The sequence below is a fragment of the Coregonus lavaretus genome (assembly GCF_964263955.1).
Source record: "Coregonus lavaretus genome assembly, contig: HAP1_SCAFFOLD_1706, whole genome shotgun sequence".
Lineage (NCBI taxonomy): Eukaryota > Metazoa > Chordata > Actinopteri > Salmoniformes > Salmonidae > Coregonus > Coregonus lavaretus.
Genome location: NW_028159588.1, coordinates 50421 through 72500, shown reverse-complemented (window position 1 = coordinate 72500; position 22080 = coordinate 50421). Strand labels below are relative to the sequence as shown.

The window sequence follows — 22080 nt, the reverse complement described above, 5'->3', positions numbered from 1 at the left end:
AATACTGGATCTATCAACTACCAATACAGAACAGTTCAGAGATAATACTGGATCTATCAAGTACCAATACAGAACAGTTCAGAGATAATACTGGATCTATCAAGTACCAATACAGAACAGTTCAGAGAAAATACTGGATCTATCAACTACCAATACAGAACAGTTCAGAGATAATACTGGATCTATCAAGTACCAATACAGAACAGTTCAGAGATAATACTGGATCTATCAACTACCAATACAGAACAGTTCAGAGATAATACTGGATCTATCATGTACCAATACAGAACAGTTCAGAGATAATACTGGATCTATCAAGTACCAATACAGAACAGTTCAGAGATAATACTGGATCTATCAAGTACCAATACAGAACAGTTCAGAGATAATACTGGATCTATCAACTACCAATACAGAACAGTTCAGAGATAATACTGGATCTATCAACTACCAATACAGAACAGTTCAGAGATAATACTGGATCTATCAAGTACCAATACAGAACAGTTCAGAGATAATACTGGATCTATCAACTACCAATACAGAACAGTTCAGAGATAATACTGGATCTATCAACTACCAATACAGAACAGTTCAGAGATAATACTGGATCTATCAAGTACCAATACAGAACAGTTCAGAGATAATACTGGATCTATCAACTACCAATACAGAACAGTTCAGAGATAATACTGGATCTATCAAGTACCAATACAGAACAGTTCAGAGATAATACTGGATCTATCAAGTACCAATACAGAACAGTTCAGAGAAAATACTGGATCTATCAACTACCAATACAGAACAGTTCAGAGATAATACTGGATCTATCAAGTACCAATACAGAACAGTTCAGAGATAATACTGGATCTATCAACTACCAATACAGAACAGTTCAGAGATAATACTGGATCTATCATGTACCAATACAGAACAGTTCAGAGATAATACTGGATCTATCAAGTACCAATACAGAACAGTTCAGAGATAATACTGGATCTATCAACTACCAATACAGAACAGTTCAGAGATAATACTGGATCTATCAACTACCAATACAGAACAGTTCAGAGATAATACTGGATCTATCATGTACCAATACAGAACAGTTCAGAGATAATACTGGATCTATCAACTACCAATACAGAACAGTTCAGAGATAATACTGGATCTATCATGTACCAATACAGAACAGTTCAGAGATAATACTGGATCTATCATGTACCAATACAGAACAGTTCAGAGATAATACTGGATCTATCAACTACCAATACAGAACAGTTCAGAGATAATACTTATTGTTATAAGACAGGATGATGGCCAGGATTCCTACAACAACACCCTATAGAGACACATTACAGCTGGATTCCTACAACAACACCCTACAGGGACACATTACAGCTAGATTCCTACAACAACACCGTACAGAGATGGCTACTCAGTCTCTCCACTAGTCCAGTGGTATCACATTAGATATCTCAGTCTCTCCACTAGTCCAGTGGTATCACATTAGATATCTCAGTCTCTCCACTGGTCCAGTGGTATCACATTAGATATCTCAGTCTCTCCACTAGTCCAGTGGTATCACATTAGATATCTCAGTCTCTCCACTGGTCCAGTGGTATCACATTAGATATCTCAGTCTCTCCACTAGTCCAGTGGTATCACATTAGATATCTCAGTCTCTCCACTAGTCCAGTGGTATCACATTAGATATCTCAGTCTCTCCACTAGTCCAGTGGTGAGACTGAGATATCTAATATAGTCCCATTGTAGCCAATCCAGTTGCAGTATTTCTGTGACTGATTTTGGGGAAATTACGAGTTTTAATCACTTAATAATTAATAAACAAAATTGGTCAGTAAAATCACTATAACTAATTGGTAGGTCTACCATTACTGGGTACTTCTGTTCACTTTCATTATCCTCCCTTCACATGACAGAGATAAAATGTCTTAAAGATATGTGGGTTTTTGGTAATGGAATATTTCTTAAACTTCCTGAAGATAAACCATTTTTTCAAAACTAAATATAAAAGTATTGATATTAGTTGGCAGGGGTCTTTACGTCAACATTACCGTGTTTTGATGCATACCTTTTAAGACTTTTTCTGGAAGATGTTTTCTAAGACCCCCTTTTTCATCAGTTTATCCAGAAATCAAAGCCTTTGCTTTATGCCTAATTTTTAAGATGGAAAATGGTTGAAAAATGTATCTATGCCTTTATTTCCACACAATATAGACTCTTAGCTTTTATTTGAAACCCAATTTGATATGTTCGTATGAACTTCACATGTTGGTGCTCATGGGTCCTTTTCGATGGAAATGCAAACTATGTTACTAGCAAACACAATACAAATACACAAGTGATCTAAGAAATCAAAACAACAAATCAACAAATAACAATCCAAGTAGATATATTAGAGTGAGCATGTGTGAGAATCTAGAATATAAATACGTGGCTTGAACAGACAGTGTGTCATAAGGAAAATAAAATGGTATGTACAGTAGTAGGTATATTAGGATGAGCTGTGTGGAGAAGACAACAGTAGTAGGTATATTAGGATGAGCTGTGTGGAGAAGACAGTGTATACATACACAGTGAGAAAACAACAGTGTAGAAACAGACTACGGAGGTGACCAGCATTCAACGACTTTATACTGTACATGGGGCATTAGCCTCAAGGTATTTCAACCCATGAAGTTACAATCTATCTGCAATATTAAAGCTGATCTACCCCCCAAAACAAAACAAAAAACAAACAAAAAACAAAAAAAATATTAGGTTGTGCAGACAATGTGATTATGACACAGACATATGCCATCTAAAATCAGACAACATGGAGGCAGTGTGGTGTAATGATCAGCTGAGATCACAGTGTGGTGTAATGATCAGCTGAGATCACAGTGTGGTGTAATGATCAGCTGAGATCAGTGTGGTGTAATGATCAGCTGAGATCACAGTGTGGTGTAATGATCAGCTGAGATCACAGTGTGGTGTAATGATCAGCTGAGATCACAGTGTGGTATAATGATCAGCTGAGATCACAGTGTGGTGTAATGATCAGCTGAGATCACAGTGTGGTGTAATGATCAGCTGAGATCACAGTGTGGTGTAATGATCAGCTGAGATCACAGTGTGGTGCAATGATCAGCTGAGATCACAGTGTGGTATAATGATCAGCTGAGATCACAGTGTGGTATAATGATCAGCTGAGATCACAGTGTGGTATAATGATCAGCTGAGATCACAGTGTGGTGTAATGATCAGCTGAGACCACAGTGTGGTGTAATGATCAGCTGAGATCACAGTGTGGTGTAATGATCAGCTGAGATCACAGTGTGGTGTAATGATCAGCTGAGATCACAGTGTGGTCTAATGATCAGCTGAGATCACAGTGTGGTGTAATGATCAGCTGAGATCACAGTGTGGTGTAATGATCAGCTGAGATCACAGTGTGGTGTAATGATCAGCTGAGATCACAGTGTGGTGTAATGATCAGCTGAGATCACAGTGTGGTGTAATGATCCGCTGATAATCTAACATAATGTAATGTATCATCCTAAATGGAGTACTACAGATTTACGTACAGAATAATACGAATTGCCCTGAGACCACATTGCAGCGATATATTGGTCTGGTCCTTACATAGGTCAGTATGTCTGTCAGTATGACATATTAGATGTTGGTAATAAAATGTGTGTTGACTAAGGGAATTGGAATAATCCAACATTCAAAGTGTAATGTCTATTTCCTTCAGTATACCACAAAGTCAGATAATGAAGTATTTCTGTAACTTTTACAACAGGACACTTTCCAATTCAACCACTGGCCACCAGACTCAGATGAGTTTATACAAAGATCCTTCTATTGTCTTGTCACAACACAACTGATTGGCTCAAACGCATAAAGAAGGAAAGAAATTCCACAAATTAACTTTTAACAAGGGACACCCGTTAATTGAAATGCATTCCAGGTGACTACCTCATGAAGCTGGTTGAGAGAACGCCAAGAGTGTGCAAAGCTGTCATCAAGGCAAAGGGTGGCTACTTTGAAGAATCTCGAATATAAAATATAGTTTGATTTGTTTAACACTTTTTTTGGTTACTACATGATTCCATATGTGTTATTTCATAGTTTTGATGTCTTCACTATTATTTCTACAATGTAGAAAATTGTAAAAAAATAAAATAAAGAAAAACCCTTGAATGAGTAGGTGTGTCCAAAACATTTGACTGGTACTGTAGTTCTGTCAGGTAAGCCTACCTTGCAGTTAACATTTAATTGAGAAGGTTTTTGGCTAAAGGCTTTCTGTCTGCCCACAAGACGGTTATCATTAGCATTGCTAACTGGCTACATATAGAGTGACAGATAGACAGACAGTAGCAGTATGGCTGGACATTAATTGGCAGATATTGTGTTAGGTTTGGCTTTTTAAGCCAATAGTGGCTAACCAGGGGTTGGTATAATGTCAGTGTCGCTTTGATTGAACAGTAGCCGGGAGCTTTTGATGTTTATGACAGTTTGCGATGGAACATACCAAAAATGCACGTACTTTCAGAATTGATTGAGCCACTCATAGGAGGGCGATCTGTACCTGTTGGAGACTGGGGGAGGGCTCTACTACGCTAACATGTGCAATTGTTTTAAGATGGTGATACCAAGGATCATTTAGCTATTTTGATTTTGAATTTTAGGAGGACCCCTTTAGGTATATAAAACAATATATATATAAAACAATTATTTGATAAAACCTTCAATTTGACCTTACTGGTATTAGCCCATAGAAACACATTGAATAACAGCTTCGTACATGGATAAACAGATAGTCAAAAAACTAAATCAAAGGAAGTTTGTTCTGAAGTGTCATATCTGAGATATACAGCGGTGTAAAGTACTTAAGCAAAAATACTTTAAAGTACTACTTAAGTAGTTTTTTGGGGGTATCTGTATTTGACTATTTATATTTTTGACTAATTTTACTTCACTACATTCCTTAAGAAAATAATGTACTTTTTACTCCATACATTTTCCCTGACACCCAAAAGTACTCGTTACATTTTGAATGCATAGCAGAACAAGAAAATGGTCCAAGTCACGCACTTGTCAAGACAACATGCCTGGTCATCCCTACTGCCTCTGATCTGGCGGACTCACTAAACACAAATGCTTCATTTGTAAATTATGTCGAGTGTTGGAGTGTGCACCTGACTATCCGTAAATAAATAAAAAAACAAGAAAATGGTTTGTCTGGTTTGCTTAATCTAAAGAATGTGAAATGATTAACACTTTTCCTTTTACATTATGTCAATGACTATACGTGAGGTCGACTGGGCTATCCTGGGTTGGTTCTATACGAAAACATATTGGTGAAAAACATTTAAGAAAATGGCTCTGGGGTTATTTTGCCACTTTAATCTAGGGTAATCCTAACTGTGCCACTAGAGATCCTGGTTCGAATCCAGGCTCTGTCGCAGCCGGCCGCGACCGGGAGACTCATGGGGCGGCGCACAATTGGCCCAGGGTAGGGGAGGGAATGGCCGGCAGGGATGTAGCTCAGTTGATAGAGCATGGCGTTTGCAACGCCAGGGTTGTGGGTTCGATTCCCACGGGGGGGCAGTATAAAAAAATATGTATTCACTAACTGTAAGTCGCTCTGGATAAGAGCGTCTGCTAAATAACTAAAATGTAATTGTTGTGTTTACATGTCGCGCTTTGCTGCTGTTCTTATGCAACAGGCGGCTGCAGAGGCACATGTGGGAAACAGCTGCGGACTGCCAGATGTAACGAGCCCTCTTATGTTTGTGTCAGTCCGTCCCGACCACACAGGTGCATCTATTTACAAGAAAATGGCCGGATCTTTCTGGAAATTAAAGACTCGTGACTCCGTGTTTAGATTTTCTCTTTTATTTTTTAAACAACATTAATGTAATCTTAATACTTTGGCAAACAAATTACGAAAACTAGAGCCGTAATGCAGACATTGAGTGCTGTTGAAACTAAATTAAAGTTGTTGAACTAATCTGCAAAAAAAGGTACTCAAAGGAAAGGAGATATATGATGGTGCTTTGGCGCCTCTAGGTGGAGAGATCACTCAATAACAAGAGTAGAATACAAATCTGACCTTTGGCCTAGTTCAACATACTGTTACTAAACAAAGAAATAACTCGATAAAATATGATGAACTGAAAATCTAAAAGGTTAAACCAAAGGCAATGTGTTATTTGATGATCAAATAAATATAAAAATAGAAAGAGGGTAAAAAAATATATAGATATTTAAAAACTACAGGGCCCAACATTTAATCAAAATCAAGACGATCCTGTGTTGTCTCAAGCCTGATTCCACCTCATTTTAGAAAGACAATATTTCACTCTAATGTCCCCAAATGTCAAATTTAGCATATGGTGAAGTATGTTAGAGATTTTGCTCATTTTTCTCTGAGCTATTAAATGACATTTCGTATTTTTTTTCTGTTATTAAACAACTAATTGACCGACTTCGGTTCAATTACTTGAATTCCATTCAGTTCGGTTATTTTGTGAGACCAACGTGCCGTTTCTCTAGAGATAAATCAAATAATTCACCGCAGAAATCAAGTCAATAACTTTGGGACGATGGGCTGAAGGGAGTTGTAGTTTTCATGAAGCAAATATTGAACCAAGTTCAGCTCAGAAATGTGGTAATTAACTACAATCCGATAATCCATTGCGCTAGTTTTTATCCATTTCGGACTGAGATGGATCAGAGAGGAAGATGCAAAGCGAGAGGATTCACTCTAGCAAAAAGCTGTCCAAAATAAGCCTAACGCGTTTATATCGGCTTATTATGGACCTAAAGTTTTCGCCTGCATTCCCGCCTTTGGGACAATGATTTTCCATTTGTTAGGGCGGAGACATCTCGTCATTATATACAGATCTCTGGACAGATACACTTTTACGCCTGTTATGTTGGGTTAGATACACATATACCGCATGAGAGAGGAATGTACACAACAGCTAAGAGAGGGACAGAGACAGTTCGTGAAAGTATGCCTTATCTACTTGGAAGAACTACAGTAGTAAAATGATTTCGTCAGACAGCTCTGCAGCATAGCTAGCTAAAGACAGTACAGTATGGGAAGCATGTAGACTATATATGTAAGTATATGGTACTATACAAAGGTATGTGGACACCCCTTCATATTAGTGGATTCTGCTATTTCAGCCACACCCGTTGCTGACAGGTGTATAAAATCGAGCACACAGCCATGCCACATCCAAAGACAAACATTGGCAGTAGAATGGCCTTACTGAAGAGCTCATTGACTTTCAACGTGGCACCGTCATAGGATGCCACCTTTCCAACAAGTCAGTTCGTGAACATTTCTGCCCTGCTAGAGCTGCCCCCGGTCAACTGTAAGTGCTGTTATTGTGAAGTGGAAACATCTAGGAGCCTACAAGCGGTAGGCCACACAAGCTCACAAAAAAGGGACCACCGAGTGCTGAAGCGCGTAAAAATGATCTGTCCTCGGTTGCAACACTCACTACCGAGTTCCAAACTGCCTCTGGAAGCAACGTCAGCACAACAACTGTTGTCGGGAGCTTCATGAATTGGGTTTCCATGGCAGAGCAGCCAGCTGGAGTGGTGTAAAGCTGGCCGCCATTGGACTCTGGAGCAGTGGAAACACGTTATCTGGAGTGATAAATCACGCTTTACCATCTGGTAGTCCGACGGACGAATCTGGGCTACCTGCCCCAATGCATAGTGCCAACTGTAAAGTTTGGTGGAGGACGAATAATGGTCTGGGGCTGTTATTCATAGTTTGGGCTAGGCCCGTTAGTTCCAGTGAAGGGAAATACAATGACATTCTAGACGATTCTGTGCTTTCAACTTTGTGGCAACTGTTTGGGGAAGGCCCTTTCCTGTTTCAGCATGAAAATGCCCCCGTGCACAAAGTGAGGTCCATACGGAAATTGTTTTTTCGAGATCGGTGTTGAAGATCTTGACTGGCCTGCACAGAGCCCTGACCTCAACCGCATCAAACACCTTTGGGATGAATTGGAACGCCCAACAGTGTCCGACCTCACTAATGCTCTTGTGGCTGAATGGAAAGCAAGTCCCAGCAGCAATGTTCCAACATCTAGTGGAAAGCCTTCCAAGAAGAGTGGAGGCTGTTATAGCCCATGATTTTGGAATGAGATGTTGGATGAGCAGGTGTCCACATACTTTTGGTCATGTAGTGTTTTTAACGTTAGGTTTGGCTGGCAGACTGCTTCTGCCTGAGCAGAGTTGAGGTGATGACACAAAGGAATGAAAAATAATGAAGTAATCAAATATAAACAAAGTATAAACAACTGAAATATTTTATTATTTCTTAGTAATTTTCTATTGATGTCTACCCAATGTGGACCTGACAGCGACAAGGGAATATTTTCAATGTTTTGGCAATTGAATGCTCTCTATTGTTTGCTTTGGAATTGCCATAAAAAAGCTTTATTTCATAATGTATTTAATGTATTTAAAAAATATAATAGAAACCGAAATAGAAAAATGTGATTATTTGTAATAATCGAAACCGAAACGGAACCAACCTCATAATGCACTAATCGCTGAGCATTAGTTTTCTCATAAAGTTGCATCCAAAAACAAGGAGGGACCAGATCTGAAGGGGGATTTAACACAACACAGGATTATTTTTATCTGGGTTAAATGTTTTGAAGAACTGAGGGACGATTTCTCTTTGAGATAATACAACTTATTTTCTCATATCTTCTTACACCCTTGCAGGGGAGTGTCCAGATCAAAATTATACTGATAAAACAATTACATTTAAAATACATTGATCATACAGTCAAATTCAGTTCACAACATTTAGTCAATAAAGATTTACGTCTAATAAGACTTTGATTGTCCCTTGTAAAAAGTGTAATGTCTGACTTGTGGGCGGCAGGTAGCTTAGTGGTTAAGAGCGTTGTGCCAGTAACCGAAAGGTCGCTGGTTCTAATCCCCGAGCCGACTAGGTGAAAAATCTGCCGATGTGCCCTTGAGCAAGGCACTTAACCCTAATTGCTCTGGATAAGAGCGTCTGATAAAATGACTAAAAAATTAAAAATGACTCAAAAGATAGATGTTCTCTTCTTCTCCATGGCCAAATTGGCCTCGTTGTACTTCTGGTAGTCTGCTGTTGCCTCTGGGGCCTGACACCCATCGCAGCTCTTCAGGGGGGAAGTATGGAGGCTTCCCCGGTGGCTGATCCTCAGCACCCGGATGGCTATCAGGTAAAAGATCTCACACACGTTGAGCACTAAACACACAGCCGACGCTCCCACCATGAAGTAGGTAAACACCCTCTTCTCTGTGGGCCGGCCGATGTAGCAATCCACCTGGTTAGGGCAAGGCCAGAGGTCGCACCTGACGCGTCGCGGCAGGTCAAAGTTGTTGTAGATGAGATGCAGGAGGTAGAGGAACGCCACCTCGATGGTCGTCTTGAAGAAGAGGCTGAGGAGATATGTCCACCAGAGTCCTCCGTGCTTCTGTCCTGTGTTGTCGTAGAGATGGGCGTTCTCACCGTGTCTAATGCGGTACTTGCGCTCGCGTTCCTCGCGGTACGCCACGTGCATCACGACCATGAAGGCGGGACAGGTGACGAAGATGAGCTGGAGTGCCCAGAGCCGGGTGTGGGAGATGGGGAAGAAGTGGTCGTAACAGGCGTTGGCGCAGCCGGGTTGGCGGGTGTTACAGTCAAAGTCTTTCTGATCGTCTATCCAGACGCGTTCTGCGGCCACGACGAAGACCATGACGCGAAACACGAAGACCACGGAGAGCCAGATGCGTCCGAAAGCGGTGGAATATTTATTGACCCCGCTAAGCAGGGCCTCTAACGTCTTCCAGTCCATGGTGAGATTGGATCCCTTCTTTCACCGTTGAACATTCACCTTGCTGAGCTGAGTGGATGAGCTTCTGTTTTATGGGCTTTAATGGAAAGCTGGAGGAAGAAGAGAAAGTGACAGGTTAATATGAACAACCAGGGTCAGTCCATCCAAGGAAAGGGAACTACCTAAAATCAAGATCCAGACCTAACACTGGCAATCGCCATCACCTGCCCTACTGGATGACTACAGATTGATAAGTAAAAAAGCTTTCTGGATAAAGCTGCAAACAACAGGAAAGTAAACAACAGGAAAGTCTACCAGCTGAATGACATATAATACATTTACAACTCTTCAATGCCAAATGGAAATACATTTGTTCTTCATTGTTTATTCTTTGTTAAAGTATTTTTCTTTTGAAAGATCTGTTCACAGCCTTTTATTTAGACTGATCAAGCTTTTCATCCAAATCTCCCAGCGACGTGCTCTTCACCTTCTGAAGCTGTTTGCTTAAAGGCAGGATTTTTTTTTGTTGAAGAAAGGCTGCTTTAATATTTGATCAAAACACTCTTTGCCTTCCTTCAAGAGTCTAATGCTCACAAATCACAGTTCAACATCTAGTTTTGATTTACATTTGGTTGAGTTGTCAATGTGAAATCAACAACAAAAATGTCAGCATGTCATTGGATTCAGGTTAAAAAATGAAATGCCTTTATGTTGATTACTTTTTTGCAAATCCAATCAGTTTTCCACGTTGATATAACGTCATCACATTGATTGTTTTGGTTGAAATGACCTGGAAACAACGTGGAATGCTATTCAAAAACAAGTATATGATAGTTTGCTTGTTTCTGAATACACGTCATTTTGAGGCATTGGAAGTCAAACACAAAAGCAACTCGTATCAATATTACTTATTGATTATTAGCCCTACTTACAGTTGTTTCAGATCACTGGGCTGATGTTCCCTCCATCTTAGCTCGACTGCCTCTCCGTTCAACTTTGCTTCAGTCTGATTTGACTGTTGAATGCCAGGGCTGAACAAGGGCTGGTATAGGTCTGGACATGGGTGCTTTAGCCACGCTCCGGAGGTGTGGTCTGCAAGCTTTTGGAATCAGTTCAGCTTTTTTGTCACTAGCCAGTTAGTGATGCAATTCCCCTGTTAAAATCAAATGCACTATCAACATTGGAGTTGTCATGGTGACTAAGTGTTCCCACGCAGGTGAGTGTGGTTTGGTACCACCCAAAGCCCAACGCAGGTATGTGTGGTTTGGTACCACCCAAAGCCCAACGCAGGTGAGTGTGGTTTGGTACCACCGAAGGCCCACGCAGGTGAGTGTTGTCATGGTGACTAAGTGTTCCCACCCAGGTGAGTGTGGTTTGGTACCACCCTATGTCTGCCTAGACACCCTCCTGCCACAGATTCCGAGATAAACATGATTCCAAACAGGAAATCTGATCCTTAATCTTCCAGGAGAGCTGGAGCCATGGTACGGCAGGTACCAGGATGTGGACATAGGGCCCTGCAGTCCCACAGAGAACTGATATGGTGACAACTAGTGTTTGGTGATTGATATTTTATTTTTTTAGATACTCAACAAACTGCCTTGTTGATACACACAGCCTCCCACGGCGGTGTTCACGCCCATTAACGTACACATTTACATTTGAGTCATTCAGCGGACAGACGCTCTTAGCTAGACTGACTCAGAATCAGTTCATTCATCTAGAGAAGGTGGCACCTATCACTGTACGGGGTAGTACTGCTAGCCTAGTCTGACGGTGCTTGGGCGGATGTGACCGTGATAGACTTCATGGACTGGGCCGGTCATTTAGGAGCGGTCGTTTAATCTAGAGAGGACAGTCTGTCACCGCCCGCTTACTGACCACTCCTGTCCTACTACTGCCCACCACTTGTAGATTCAACTATTGTTTCATTCTTTCAATTATCAAGGTGTGTCATTTTGCGGTTTTCTTTCATTGCAAAAACACCTTTGCTCTCATTAGGTATTTGTAAGTTGCATGTTACGTGCACAAGGAAATAATTGTGTTACATTAAAGGGTCCACGTTACATTTTATTTTATTTTTTGAGGGGCTCTTGAACAAGCTTCATTCAAAGTTTTACATCACGTATGATGATCAAATGTCTGTGAGATTGTTTCATAAAAATATGTGATCCATTTTACATTATGTAAAGAGCTTACCACTCAATTCAATTGGAGCATCTCCTGTGGTGGTAGTATACTGCATGTAAAGGTTGCTGGAATGAATAAGAGGCTTTGGATCTGATCTGATTTACTATAATCTGTTGTGTTCAATAGAGCCCAAGTCCACTTTAATTAAAGTGGAAAATCATTATGATATTTTAGCTGAAATGGAGAAGAAAAAAAAACATGTATATTTATAGAAAATAAATAAAATAGTTCATACAGTAGGTCATAATAAAACGTTTTATTTCAAATTACAAGCAGAGAACAATCATTAGGCTTGAAATTATATTACACATGGTATCAAAGACATGACAGAATGGTATCACAGACATGACAGAATGGTATCACAGACACGACAGAATGGTATCACAGACATGACAGAATGGTATCATAGACATGACAGAATGGTTTCACGGACATGACAGAATGGTATCACAGACATGACAGAATGGTATCACGGACATGACAGAATGGTTGCACGGACATGACAGAATGGTGACACAGACATTACAGAATGGTTACACAACATGACAGAATTTCCGTAGGCTTTCCATGGCCTTTTGTTCCAGACCAGTACTAACACACAACTGATCAACTAATCATCAGTGCCTTGATTAGATGCATCTAATCATGTATTAGTACTGGGCTTGAACAAAAACCTGCAAAAACTGGATTGGAAATGATGCAGACAATTACATTGATGGAAGCTACAATCAATCTGCAATATTAAAGCTGATCTACCCCCTAAACTCTGGGACCTAAGTATCCCAAAGCCAGCAAAACATTTGGTATTGTTCAGTGCATTACTTTGTCGCTAATGTTACAATGCATTGTTGTTACAAGCATATTGATTCATTTCACATTCTAGAGGAAGATTATTCTATGGATCTTTCTGTTCCCCAGGCCAACAGAGAAGCGAGTGTTCACAGTCTTCGTGGTGGTGATTAGCTTTGTGTGAATCCTCCTGGGGAAGAGGTGCAGGGAGTGTATCGCCGTGCACCGTGCCAGCTACCATACCCCTGACAGGGAAGGATAAGATGAAGATGGGAGGCTGGAGACAGAGAGCCCTGCTCCGGGTTACAGTGTGGCTATCTCATTTTACATTATACATTTTAGTCATTTAGCAGATTACAGTTAGTGAGTGCATACCTTTTAATTATATATTTTTTTTCATATTGGCCCCCCGTGGGAATCGAACCCACAACCCTGGCGTTGCAAGCTCTACCAACTGAGCTGTTATCTAAAAGTCTGGTCCTGGAGACGCAGTGCCTTCGGAAAGTATTCAGACCCTTTGACTTTTTCACATTTTGTTACGTTACAGCCTTATTCTAAAATGCTCCTGTAAGTCGCTCTGGATAAGAGCGTCTGCTAAATGACTAAAATGTAAATGTAAAATGTAAAATGGATTAAAATAAATAAATAATCCTCATCAATCTACACACAATACCCCATAATGACAAAGGAAAAACACGTTTTTAGACATTTTTGCTAATAATAAAAAAATATATACTGAAATAAAACATTTACATAAGTATTCAGACCCTTTACTCAGTACTTTTTTTAAGCACAATTTGGCAGCGATTACAGCATTGAGTCTTCTTGGGTATGACACTACAAGCTTGAAACACCTATATTTGTGGAGTTTCTCCCATTCTTCTCTGCAGATCCTCTCAAGCTCTGTCAGGTTGGATGGGGAGCGTTGCTGCACAGCTATTTTCAGGTCTATCCAGAGATGTTCGATCGGGTTCAACTCTGGGCTCTGGCTGGGCCACTCAAGGACATTCAGAAACTTGTCCCGAAGCCACTCCTGCGTTGTCTTGGCTGTGTGCTTAGGGTCATTGTGCTGTTGGAAGGTGAACCTTAGCCCCAGTCTGAGGTCCTGAGCGCTCTGGAGCAGGTTTTCATCAAGGATGTCTCTGTACTTTGCTCCATTCATCTTTGCCTCAATACTGACTAATCTCTCAGTCCCTGCCACTGAAGAACATCCTCACAGCATGATGCTACCACCACCATACTTCACCGTAGGGATGGTGCCAGGTTTCCTCCAGACGTGACGCTTGGCATTCAAGCCAAAGAGTTCAATCTTGGTTTCATCAGACCAGAGAATCTTGTTTCTCATGGTCTGAGAGTCTTTAGTTGCCTTTTGGTAAACTCCAAGCAGGCTGTCATGTGCCTTTTACTGAGGAGTGGCTTCCGTCTGGCCACTCTACCATAAAGGCCTGATTGGTGGAGTGCTGCAGAGATGGTTGTCCTTCTGGACGGTTCTCCCATCTCCACAGAGGACCTCTAGAGCTCTGATTTGTTTAACACTTTTTTGGTTACTACATGATTCCATATGTGTTATTTCATAGTTTTGATGTCTTCACTATTATTCTACAATGTAGAAAATTGTAAAAAAATAAAAAAATAAAAAACCTTGAATGAATAGGTGTGTCCAAAAATGTTGACTGGTACTGTGGAGAAAAAAAAAGAGACCCATGCACATCTTTCTTCATTCAGCATCTCTACATGTATGACAGCCAATCCATTCCAGTGTCTGTTGAATTCCAACACAGGCACACCTCATTCTACTGAATTAGGCACTGATTAGGTGATCACATGAAACAAATCTTATTTAACGAGGAAAAGTATAAAAACCACTGCTGTGGTCATCACTATCCTCTTGCAATAGGACCAGCTGGATGGCAAAAACAGTGCTAATAGTACATCAAAAGTAATATTAATCAAAATATAACTATTGACCATTCCAAAAGAGTTGAAAAGGAAAGTTTTGAGTGAGGATAAGAAGGGTTCAATTCTGGCTTTACTGGCAGAGGGATACAGTGAGCGTCAGGTTGCTTCCATCCTTACAAGTATTTGTCTTCACAACGTCCTCAGTGTTTTTAGATATTTTGGTCAGATGTTACTATGGTATACTGAAGCATAATTACAAGCATTCCATAAGAGTCAAAAGGATTTTATTGACAATTACATTAGGTTTATGCAAAGAGTCAATATTTGCAGTGTTGACCCTTCTTTTTCAAGACCTCTGAAATCAGTCTGTCCCTGATGTTTTTCCTGGAGAGAAGTGGCTTCTTTGCTGCCCTTCTTGACACCAGGCCATCCTCCAAAAGTATTCGCCTCACTGTGCGTGCAGATGCACTCACACCTGCCTACTGCCATTCCTGAGCAAGCTCTGCACTGGTGGTGCCCCTATCCTGCAGCTGAATCAACTTTAGGAGACGGTCCTGGCACTTGCTGGACTTTCTTGGGCGCCCTGAAGCCTTCTTCACAACAATTGAACCTCTCTCCTTGAAGTTCTTGATGATCCGATAAATGGTTGATTTATGTGCAATCTTACTAGCAGCAATATCCTTGCCTGTGAAGCCCTTTAAGTGCAAAGCAATGATGACGGCACGTGTTTCCTTGCAGGTAACCATGGTTAACAGAGGAAGAAGATTTGATTTCAAGCACCACCCTCCTTTGAAAGCTTCCAGTCTGTTATTCTAACTCAATCAGCATGACAGAGTGATCTCCAGCCTTGTCCTCGTCAACACTCTCACCTGTGTTAACGAGAGAATCACTGACATGATGTCAGCTGGTGCTTTTGTGGCAGGGCTGAAATGCAGTGGAAATGTTTTTGGGTGATTAAGTTCATTTTCATGGCAAAGAGGGACTTTGCAATTAATTGCAATTCATCTGATCACTCTTCATAACATTCTGGAGTATATGCAAATTGCCATCATAAAAACTGAGGCAGCAGACTTTGTGAAAATTAATATTTGTGTCATTCTCAAAACTTTTGACCACAACTGTACATTTCATGGACACAATCCATTTTAAGATAGTTCTATTTTGTTTGTTTTTAGTCCTGTCCTCTACCCTCAACCTCTCCGATCCCGTCTATTTCTGATGTCCTCCAGTTTAATTTATATTTGCCATATACAGTGAGGGAAAAAAGTATTTGATCCCCTGCTGATTTTGTAAGTTTGCCCACTGACAAAGACATGATCAGTCTATAATTTTAATGGTAGGTTTATTTGAACAGTGAGAGACAGAATAACAACAACAAAATCCAGAAAAACACATGTTATAAATTGATTTGTGGTTGTGGTCCTCTGTAGCTCAATTGGTAGAGCATGGCGCTTGTAACGCCAGGGTAGTGGGTTCGATCCCCGGGACCACCCATACGTAAAAATGTATGCACACATGACTGTAAGTCGCTTTGGATAAAAGCATCTGCTAAATGGCATATTATATTATATTATTATTAATTTCTTGTAGTTGGCCACCAGGTTTGCACACATCTCAGGAGGGATTTTGTTCCATTCCTCTTTGCAGATCTTCTGCAGGATTTCAGTCCTTCACGGCGTAATGTGTTACCAATTGTTTTCTTGGTGACTATGGTCCCAGCTGCCTTGAGATCATTGACAAGATCCTCCCGTGTAGTTCTGGGCTGATTCCTCACCGTTCTCATGATCATTGCAACTCCACAAGGTGAGATCTTGCATGGAGCCCCAGGCTGAGGGAGATTGACAGTTATTTTGTGTTTCTTCCTTTTGTGAATAATCGCACCAACTGTTGTCACCTTCTCACCAAGCTGCTTGGCGATGGTCTTGTAGCCCATTCCAGCCTTGTGTAGATCTACAATCTTGTCCCTGACATCCTTGGAGAGCTCTTTGGTCTTGGCCATGGTGGAGAGTTTGTAATCTGATTGACTGATTGATTGATTGCTTCTGTGGACAGGTGTCTTTTATACAGGTAACAAACCCTTTAAGAGTGTGCTCCTAATCTCAGCTTGTTCTCTGTATAAAAGACACCTGGGAGCCAGAAATCTTTCTGATTGAGAGGGGGTCAAATACTCTCATTAAAATGCAAATCAATTCATAACATTTTTTACATGTGTTTTTCTGGATTTCTTTGTTGTTATTCTGTCTCTCACTGTTCAAATAAACCTACCATTAAAATTATAGACTGATCATTTCTTTGTCAGTGGGCAAACGTACAAAATCAACAGGGGATCAAATACTTTTTTCCCTCACTGTATTTTTAACAGTGCTGTTTCACAAAAGTTCTGAACCTAAATACATTTTACAGACAAAGTATTTTTTACATGAGTTATCTTGTTGTTATTAGTCCCACCCTTCAAGCTCTTCCATCTATCTCTTAACACCAAATTGGATTTACAGTGGGGGAAAAAAGTATTTAGTCAGCCACCAATTGTGCAAGTTCTCCCACTTAAAAAGAAGAGAGAGGCCTGTAATTTTCATCATAGGTACACGCCAACTATGACAGATCAATTGAGATTTTTTTTCTTCAGAAAATCACATTGTAGGATTTTTAATGAATTTATTTGCAAATTATGGTGGAAAATAAGTATTTGGTCACCTACAAACAAGCAAGATTTCTGGCTCTCACAGACCTGTAACTTCTTCTTTAAGAGGCTCCTTTGTCCTCCACTCGTTACCTGTATTAATGGCACCTGTTTGAACTTGTTATCAGTATAAAAGACACCTGTCCACAACCTCAAACAGTCACACTCCAAACTCCACTATGGCCAAGACCAAAGAGCTGTCAAAGGACACCAGAAACAAAATTGTAGACCTGCACCAGGCTGGGAAGACTGAATCTGCAATAGGTAAGCAGCTTGGTTTGAAGAAATCAACTGTGGGAGCAATTATTAGGAAATGGAAGACATACAAGTCCACTGATAATCTCCCTCGATCTGGGGCTCCACGCAAGATCTCACCCCGTGGGGTCAAAATGATCACAAGAACGGTGAGCAAAAATCCCAGAACCACACGGGGGGACCTAGTGAATGACCTGCAGAGAGCTGGGACCAAAGTAACAAAGCCTACCATCAGTAACACACTACGCCGCCAGGGACTCAAATCCTGCAGTGCCAGACGTGTCCCCCTGCTTAAGCCAGTACATGCCCAGGCCCGTCTGAAGTTTGCTAGAGTGCATTTGGATGATCCAGAAGAGGATTGGGAGAATGTCATATGGTCAGATGAAACCAAAATATAACTTTTTGGTAAAAACTGAACTCGTCGTGTTTGGAGGACAAAGAATGCTGAGTTGCATCCAAAGAACACCATACCTACTGTGAAGCATAGGGGTGGAAACATCATGCTTTGGGGCTGTTTTTCTGCAAAGGGACCAGGACGACTGATCCGTGTAAAGGAAAGAATGAATGGGGCCATGTATCGTGAGATTTTGAGTGAAAACCTCCTTCCATCAGCAAGGGCATTGAAGATGAAACGTGGCTGGGTCTTTCAGCATGACAATGATCCCAAACACACTGCCCGGGCAACGAAGGAGTGGCTTCGTAAGAAGCATTTCGAGGTCCTGGAGTGGCCTAGCCAGTCTCCAGATCTCAACCCCATAGAAAATCTTTGGAGGGAGTTGAAAGTCTGTGTTGCCCAGCGACAGCCCCAAAACATCACTTCTCTAGAGGAGATCTGCATGGAGGAATGGGCCAAAATACCAGCAACAGTGTGTGAAAACCTTGTGAAGACTTACAGAAAACGTTTGACCTGTGTCATTGCCAACAAAGGGTATATAACAAAGTATTGAGAAACTTTTGTTATTGACCAAATACTTATTTTCCACCATAATTTGCAAATAAATTCATTAAAAATCCTACAATGTGATTTTCTGGATTTTTTTTCCTAATTTTGTCTGTCATAGTTGACGTGTACCTATGATGAAAATTACAGGCCTCTCTCATCTTTTTAAGTGGGAGAACTTGCACAATTGGTGGCTGACTAAATACTTTTTCCCCCACTGTATATTTGACATACAGTATATTTTTCAACTGTGCTGTGATGTTTCACAAAAGTCCTGAACCTTTCTATTGTCACGATCGTCGGTAAGAGAGGAGGACCAAGGCGCAGCGTTGCAGGCAAACATACTCTTTATTTAGCGATAAACGACAAAAACAACAAAACGATAACGTGACAGTTCACGGTCTAACACAAACCAACTCGAAACAAGATCCCACAACTACTGTGGGAAAACAGCCTGTATAAATGTGGTTCCCAATCAGAGACAACCAGCCACAGCTGACACTCGTTGCCTCTGATTGAGAACCACACTGGCCAACATAGAAATGAAACTACTAGACAAACCAATGAAACGCACACCCTGGCTCAACATACAAGTGTCCCCAGAGCCAGGGCGTGACATCTATTCTCATAGTTTCTACAGATTGTAAATTAAAGATCAACATTTTTGCTAAAATAATTATTATATTATTGATCAATTGACTATGACTTTTCAAATACTTGTTCTCCCCACTGTATACAACATTCTATTGGTTGCAATAATACGTTTTGAATCCGGTGTCATTTTGCGTACATCGAAAATCTCTTCCCAACTATTTTGCAATTTATATGGCACAGCTGTCAATTTTTGGTCCTTAAATTAAACGGGTATACTTTTTTATTTATCACAATTTTCTTTAACCAATTATGTTCTTTAATGCAGGGCCAACAAAAAGTTCCTTACTTTTTCCCCCCTTCCACTTGCCTCTTCCATTTTTGCGGTAATGCTGCAATTAGTTGGTTGTAATTTCGGGTAGAGCAGATATTTCCATATATTTTTGTTAGCTGCATGTGTGACATAACTCCACCAGTCCTATTTAGGCCCCAGAGTATTTCCTGGTACGGTTGGTCAGGAAAGACTTAGGGTCATGGCAATGATCAGTGCAAAGTGTTGTTAAGAGCCTTCACTGGGGCAGGGGTCCTCTGGGCACTTCACCGACAGCGGGAAGAAGGTCGCCTCGTAGATGTAAAACAACAGGAAGATGAACACGCCGTCCACCGCCATCTTGAATAAGAGACTAAAGAAGTAGGTCCCTGTGTTGTCATAGAGACGGGTGCATCCCTCGCCGTACTTCAGATGGAGTTTCCACTCCCTCTCGTCCCTGTAGGCCACGTGGAGGACGACCAGGAGGGACAAGTGACGATGGGGAATGGAGACAGGGAAGAAGTGGTCATAACAGACGTTGTGGCAGGCCGGTTAGCGCGGGTTTCTCTTCGTCACCCCACACCTTTTCAGCAGCCACGACGAAGACCATGAGTCTGAAGATGAAGACCCAGATATGACCGAACGCCGTGGTGTACTTATTGACCCTGCTAAGCAGGCCCTGCAAAAAACACCCAGTTCATAGCGGAGGTGAAAGTTGTAGAAGCAGAATTTGTTGTAAAAGTTGTAGAAGTTCAGTTCAGCCCCTACAGGCCCTTGGCCTGAGGTAGCAGTCGTCATGGTAGTTACAGAGTATTAGTATTGGTAGTATTAGTAGTAGTAGTAGGGCCTCCCGAGTGGCCCAGTGGTCTAAGGCACTGCATCGCAGTGCTAGCTGTGCCACTAGAGATCCTGGTTCGAATCCAGGCTCTGTCGTAGCCGGCCGTGACCGGGAGACCCATGGGGGGGCGCACAATTGGCCCAGGGGAGGGAATGGCCGGCAGGGATGTAGCTCAGTTGGTAGAGCATGGCGTTTGCAACGCCAGGGTTGTGGGTTTGATTCCCACGGGGGGCCAGTATAAAAAATCTCGTTGCCAGCGGGCTTCTACCCTTGGTAAAAAAATACTCAACTGCACAAGTCAGGAAAGGTGTCTCTTTAAAAATACTTACTCAGATGTGCCACCTAGCTTGATGGAGGGAAGTATTGCATAACCATTCAGAGTGGACTAGCTAGGTAAACATACCTGCAACACCCTCCATTTAGTGTTTGAGTAGATAGTAGGGAGTGGCTGATAACAATTTATGATGCTGCATTCGTAACCAAGTGGGACGGGAGAATTTACCGCATACGACTGGGAAAAAATCTATTTGAACAGCCCTCCAACTGGTAATTACTAGTGAGAAACTAATCTATCATCCTGAGCTCCCACTTCTCCCACATGGTGACATCTGATGTCACTTACTAAGGAAATCACCTTGAAAACAGCATTTTCAGCAGTTAAATGCAACAAAACATTTTTATAAAAAGCTATTTATTAATATGGTTTTTGAACACTATAATTTGTTTGCAAGCATGATAGTTGTACTTTTAGTTTATGGTTTACGCAGCTTGTTGGCTATTAGCCAATCAGCGTTTTTCAACGAGTTCAAAGCGCGTGAATGCATCCAACTGGTATTTATGACTTCACAACTGGTAAATTCTCACCTACCACTTGTTTACGAACGCCACATTACTCAACTTTCACCATGGAGAGGAGAGTGGTGTGTATTTTAGAGAGGAAAAGAGTGACAGGGAGAGAGAGAGAGAGACAGAGACAGAGACAGAGAGAGAGACAGAGACAGAGAGAGAGAGAGAGAGAGAGAGAGAGAGAGGCGAGAGAGAGAGAGAGAGAGAGAGAGAGAGAGAGAGAGAGAGAGAGAGAGAGAGAGAGAGAGAGCGAGACTATTTGCACATTGTTACAACACTGTATATAGACATAACATGACATTTGAAATGTCTTTATTCTTTTGGAACTTTGAGTGTAATGTTTACTGTTAATATTTATTTAACTTTTGTTTACTATCTACTTCACTTGCTTTGGCAATGTTAACATACGTTTCCCATGCAGAGAGAGAGAGAGAGAGAGAGAGAGAGAGAGAGAGAGAGAGAGAGAGAGAGAGAGAGAGAGAGAGAGAGAGAGAGAGAGAAAGGCGAGAGAGAGAGAGAGACAGAGAGAGAAAGGCGAGAGAGAGAGAGAGAGACAGAGAGAGAAAGGCGAGAGAGAGAGAGAGGGAGACAGAGAGAGAAAGGCGAGAGAGAGAGAGAGGGAGACAGAGAGCGAGAGAGCGAGAGAGAGAGAGGGTGTAATAGTGATGGTGTAAACTTGGCAGTAGAAAACCTAAACAGTATATTTGACCTCTCAGCTTCCCTATCAAATCTAAAAATAGCTAACAGAAAACCGAAGAAAGGTAACAACAGTGACAAATTGTTTGATGAAGAATGCAAAAACCTAAGAAAGAAATTGAGAAACCTACCCAACCAAAAACATAGAGACCCAGAAAACCTGACCCTACGCCTTCACTATGGTGAATC

General features: G+C 41.2%; 1 protein-coding gene and 1 pseudogene across 2 annotated transcripts; both read right to left on the bottom strand.

The window, feature by feature from the left end:
* Positions 1-9098: 9098 nt before the first annotated feature.
* On the bottom strand, positions 9099-9878 carry LOC311122680 (gap junction beta-3 protein-like; the record flags this gene model as incomplete). The annotated part of the gene is made up of 1 exon (XM_084197015.1): positions 9099-9878. The coding sequence occupies one exon, from the start codon at positions 9876-9878 to the stop codon at positions 9099-9101; it is 780 nt and encodes a 259-aa protein (XP_084053141.1).
* Positions 9879-19760: 9882 nt separating this feature from the next.
* Positions 19761-20212, bottom strand: LOC311122679 (gap junction beta-4 protein-like; annotated as a pseudogene). The gene has a single exon. The product of its transcript is annotated as a gap junction beta-4 protein-like (transcript).
* Between the last annotated feature and the right edge of the window lie 1868 nt (positions 20213-22080).